Raw genomic sequence first — 6,078 nt, 5'->3', positions numbered from 1 at the left:
TAAGAAAAATAAGTTCAGGAACTTATTTCAAAATAGCAATAATCTATACACATATATAATGTATAATAATTGAAATTTGACTGTATTTTACAAAATACTACTCTACTAAAACACAGGCAAAACAAGTTACTTTGCACGGGTTCGTTTTATGTTATCTGATATAGTAACATGAGCGCATGTGAGCTATGTCATTGTAACTTCTGTATTGCTAGCCAGGCACAGCTGAAAGGTCAATATAATAAAAATAATAAATATATAATGTTATGAGATTTAAGCTATTTAGTCTAAATAGTTATGTTTTCGTGTTATAATGTATGATCATTCTAGAATGAAAGAAGCATAATTTATATTTATTTCATAATTTTTTTATGGTGGTTGTGAGATCAGTTAAACCTACCAAACATGTACAGAGATTAATTACTGAAAATAACAAAATATAAAGTTTTTATTAAGAAATGTTTGATAACTATCTGGACATAATAAAGATTTCACATGTGAAATTTCAAAATTTTCTGATGCATAAAAGTATTTTTAATCTTAAAATGAATATTACTTTGCATGATAGATAGGCAAGATGTGAAAAGAAAAAAAAATACACGAGAAAAATATTGCTTTATAAACCTTAAGACTTGATAAAAAAAAATTATATTTTTCGTATGATAGCATTGTAATGTTTACTGATAATCTGGCAAATTTCGTTAACATTTGCTTACTAATTTAAAAGTTATAGCATGAAAACTATAACAAGTACAAAATGGTTACAAGGATGGTCACAGCGACTGAGCCTGTGCCGAAAGAGTTAACATTAGTTTCGCCAGCATTATATGTATAGTGCTCGGAACACAACTTGGTTACTTATACAAAATTTCAATTTTAGTCATCCAACGTTTTATATATATACATTCAACTGAAATGAGTAAATCTAATTTTAGTCTTTAACACAAATAAAGAGACTATATTGAATACTTAAAAAATATTAATAAACAGCTCATTTGTATCAAACATGTCTCGTATTCAATGGCTGACATCTGCCTGTCAGTTTTGTTAATTTACCTCTATATGATTATTTAAAAAAAAAAAAGTTGTGTGTACACAATTCACTTTCATTAAAAATTTCAACACCCAGCTCTTAATGTCTTTCAATAGTGTCTACTTAATTATTACTTAATTGATGGTCATTGGCCACAGAAGTGTCTTACTGGCCAAAGTTGAAGGTCATGGGTCAAAGTAGGAAGTGGGTATAACTCAAGAAACAGCTCTTCATATCAGCTTTATGACGGCAGTTGGAGTAGAAACTTTATCTAAGTTCAGGTATTATTGAAATAGTGGTGGCCTTTTTTCACTGCATTCCTTCATAGACAGTACTAGTACACTTTCCGAGATATACAAAACGTTTGTGCACCCTTCCCCCTGTGTATGTTGTATTAAAGAAAATTTAATAATTTTGTTTAGTACGGATATGGCACTATTCATGAATGTAGTTAATATTAACTTACGTCAAATATAATAAATGCTCAATAACAGTGATAATAACATTTCCAGTAGCTTTTGCAATATATCCCAAGTAAATTCGAACACTACTACATACTGTCTTACCTTCAAACATGAAGCATAATCTGCATGGTTATCATCATAAGAAGACATTTCCAACTCTGTACCAACTAAATTTATTCCACTGTGATGGGAAGAATTATGCTTTAGTTTTGTCTTTCCTTCACAAAACCCAAACCTGCAGTGACAAATAAACCATTCATTTTCATACTAACTAACAAATTTATTTTTGTACTAAGTAAATTACATTATTACATGAACCAGATAAGTAAATCATTTACCAATGTAAATAAAAAATATTTAAAACAATTTGAAACATACAGAAATACTTCATAATTCAGTAACTGACTTAACAAAGCTAAATTAGCCAATCAGTTTCTTTTGCTTGAAGCTACCACACAAGTGAACAACAATAATTTAAGTACATTTATGTATCTATAGTAAACCATAAGTCCTGTTATATACAAACCAATCCTTAACAGTTCAGTTACTATCCCAAGGAATATTTTGTTTGTGAACTCTGAAGTGATATAAATGTAATAATCAAAAACAAACTAAATATATTAAATGCATGTGTCAGTGAGCCACTACATTCTTCTCATAGAAGTTGGCAAACATTTTCCTTAACTTTGATGACAAGGAACCCACTTTGAGACTAATAATCCTTGGAGATGGCTTAAATGGGTAATGAAGAAAAACTTTAATATAAGTTTAACATAACAGGAAATGTACAACGTTTCAACAAGGTTTTGTCATCATTGTTGAAACGTTGTGCATTTGCTGTTATGTTAAACTTATAAAGTTTTTCTTCATTACCCATTCAAGCCATCTCCAAGCATTATTTACCTTAACTGTTTCTTCCCCTTGCAGTACTTCTTCACTGTTCCAGCCTCACCTAAGTCCATTCTTTGAGACTGTCCATCTTTACTCCATTTTGCCTGACTCTGTTTCTCTTGCCAACCACTTTACTATAGAATAAGTCTTTCTGCAGATTTTTGTTTCTTAAGATCTATCCAAACTATCTTAGCTTTCTCATTTTATGATATCAGTCATTTCTCTTTGCATCCTTGCTTTTCCCATCACTGCATCATTCCTTAATTTCTTACACATTACATTTGAAAAGCCTCCAGTATTTTCCTACATACATTATTTATCATTTATATCTCTGACCCACTTAAGTGAGTAAGCAACTTTATAAATCCCATTTTGATCTTCTAGTTTGTTTCTTGGTTATTAATGTTCTTTGGATAATGATGAAAGTGGATCTTTCTATCTCAGATCTTTTCTTTCTGTGAGTGGATGTATCATATAAATAAACTGATCCACATACTTACTCTTGGGATTTCTTTCTTCTTTGATAAAGCCATAACATTTAAATATAGTTCCACACAATAAACTATCTGCATTGTGTCTGTTATTGGGATTGAACCCCAAACTTCAGGGTTATAAGCATTGAGGCTTACCACTGACCTACCAAAGAGACCCACCACATCTGAGAATGAGTTTTTCTTCTTCTATTTCTGTTGTAAATTGTAACACTGGATGTTGTCTGTTCTGGCAGTTCATGAAGTGTTAAGAGAAGAAGACCATACAACAAAAATGGAACAATACTACAATAGTGGAATATGAGAAAAGATATAGTAAGCATTCTAGAGGTTTCCCACCTACATAAGGAAGTAGAAATTCCCACTTAAACTCATTTCTTCCCTTATGCTTTTATATCCCACTTTTATTGTTAAAGTTTCACAAGATCTTGAATACTTAAAATGAAATAATTCACAAATGCACATAATTTTATTTGATCTCCCTCAGTAGTCAACAGACAAATTTCTCATCCAATCAATATATGACAATGATATTATTGAAGGAATATTGTAAGTAGCTTCCCCATTACAAAAGTGAATAATTATATAGAAAATAATATTTTTATTTAAATGATCTGCAAGTAGTATGAACCTCCTACTACTGTTGAAATTCATTTTATTGGTTAACTTTTTAAGCATGCGAATAAAAATTTAAAAAAGACTACTTTCTTATTTCTATAATAATTGATGTTGATTTTCATCTAGTAATTGTCATTGTGATCAGTTAATTGGCACATCTCAACCAACAAGAACAAACCATGACAGTGAAAACAAGTTTTTCTCTCTTATACCAAATATGTATGCATATGTACATGTATATATATTTTTTCTTTCCTTTTTTAATCAAATGCATATAGAAATCTTTTAAGGCTTAATACAGAAGTTCCCAACCTGTTCTATTCTAAGCACCCCTTAATTAGAACAATTTCTTCCATGTGTCCCTCTTCCAATTTCTCACAACTCCCATAATAGTGGGTTATCCATAAAAATAAAAAGTAACCATCTTCAAAGTTAATGTCAACTCACCAATTTCAATGAGAATGTTAAACTTATGTTAGCTTGTTTTTGTTACTCACCCTTTTTCCTTCCAGCAAATGCAAACATGAAAAAATATATAGGCCAAAAGTCTATCAATTTTTTCACCCCTGTTACAGGCTGCCTTAAATTTTTAGTTGTCCCAAGTGACCAGTTTATTTCAAGGCTTTGATAAGATATTCCACAATCCCCCTTTGAACAATACTGTACCTCACAGGTTGGGAACCACTGACATAATATTTGACCATGTCTATTCAAATATAGTTTTTAATAATTCTGACAAATAATCAGTTTTACTTACATGGGCAGAAACCATCGAATTCCCATGAATATCAAGGAAATCAAAAACAGTCCAATAAACAGGAACATTAACTTAGTCCATGGAAAACCATTTCCAACTACATTTACATAGACACTTGTCCACGAAGCAGTTACTGAAAAACCAGTGTAAACAAAGTATTGATATAATGTTCATACATGGAATAAACATACAATAAGGGTACTGCACAAGACTTATAGCTTTAGGAAACTGAATGTAGTAAAATATAATACAGATAAATGTTTATGTAAAAGGTACTGAAGAAAAGAACTGACCACAATATAGATATAGTACATGTAGCCAACTTCTTAGAATACTAAAAAAACATAAAAACCATAGTTGTCTTACGAAATCTTCTATCTCCTAATGAATTAAGAATTCTAAAGTAGCAATAATAAACCATCCCAAGGCTTCAGAAAACGTGGCCCACATAAAGAAAGTTGTGCACTGAAAAATTCATTTGATGGATGAAGATTTCCTCAAAAATAAAAATGTTTCAAATATGAATAAATGACGAGCCTGGCCAAATAGTGTAACTTACAACAAATAAAGATGATCATCTCCAATTTTACATAACAATGTTACAACTGTTAACACAACATTGTTTCTTGGTTAGAACATTTCTTAAGCTTTTATCTTTTTAATATCACCACCTTTTTAAATCTGGGTAGAAATTTCCAGTATATTATATTAACTCTTTTTTTTATTAAGCCTTAAGGTTTGTTAAGCAACGTTTTTTCTCATGCCTTTTTTCTCTTTGCATGTTGCCTATTCAAACTAAGGGTTTTGAAGCATGACAAAATTATAAAAACAATAATAAATTTTGTGCCTAACAAATGAACAATTTAGTTTGTTTTTCTTGGTTCATTAAGTTTATTGTCGTAAATATTCAATCACACTCAAAAGTAAATTATTCATCTTGAAAAAAATTTAAGTCATTCCAAATTAATGCTTGTTACACACTCATTAGGCATACATGTACTTTCACATGGCCAAACTTAACCGTCAGTACTAGTATACATACCAATACACACATGATCATGACTTTCTCCAGATTCATCATGGAATAGGCAGCTTTCCTCTTGGTCTTGATCATACACACATCCACAGGATATATTTCTACAAAATGAACCTGGCACGATTTCCTTGCACTGTGTATCATTATAACAGTATTTTGGAACTTGTGGGCCTAAAGGACAAAAATATTTTAAATAAATGAAAAATTCACACCTTGTCCAGTTTTCACACTATATTGTTGCATATTTTTTGGTACAAGTGAATCTAGGAAAGAAGTGAACATATGTTTTTCAAAACAAACCCAAATTAGCTTAATATTAAAGTTTAAAATAGCACTTTATGGTTGGTCGAAGCTGCTCCATTCCACTAAGTAAAATCTGTAAAAAATGTCGAAACTGAACTTAAGAATTCCACTTTTATTGAAATTTACACTGTATTTCAGTTTCTTTCTTCACTCTCAATAACTTCAATTATCATTCAACACAGAATGAATGCACATGTAGTGAGTACTGGTTTACCACAATGTTTCTGAGAATAACTTTCACAAAAGTGATATTCACAGTCTATAGCAGATATTAAGAGATCATCAGTGATTTATACTAGTCATGTCAACTCATAATACTTGAAAACAAAGACACATAGAAATATCAGCATCATTAAAATGTAATGCTTGTTTATACAAAAAAAGCAAATCCACATGCAAGTCTTGATACTTTGTGAAAATAATGACATAACATGATATTTTCATTCTGCAATTTGTACAATTATTGACAATGCATAAAATAATAAGAC

The 6,078-nt window shown here is 30.4% G+C and overlaps 1 protein-coding gene across 1 annotated transcript in view; it reads right to left on the bottom strand.

The window, feature by feature from the left end:
- LOC106459255 overlaps positions 1 to 6,078 on the bottom strand; it is a 21,808-nt gene that overhangs the window by 6,264 nt on the left and 9,466 nt on the right. Inside the window, exons 4-6 of the mRNA XM_013918854.2 lie at positions 5,294 to 5,458; positions 4,252 to 4,384; positions 1,597 to 1,729 (exon numbers count right to left, since the gene is read on the bottom strand). Coding sequence (XP_013774308.1) covers positions 1,597 to 1,729; positions 4,252 to 4,384; positions 5,294 to 5,458 — 431 coding nt within the window. The remainder of the gene's footprint in view (positions 1 to 1,596; positions 1,730 to 4,251; positions 4,385 to 5,293; positions 5,459 to 6,078) is intronic.

Source organism: Limulus polyphemus, unplaced genomic scaffold (assembly GCF_000517525.1).
Source record: "Limulus polyphemus unplaced genomic scaffold, Limulus_polyphemus-2.1.2 Scaffold581, whole genome shotgun sequence".
Taxonomy (NCBI): domain Eukaryota; kingdom Metazoa; phylum Arthropoda; class Merostomata; order Xiphosura; family Limulidae; genus Limulus; species Limulus polyphemus.
This window is presented reverse-complemented; position numbering and strand designations above follow the sequence as displayed.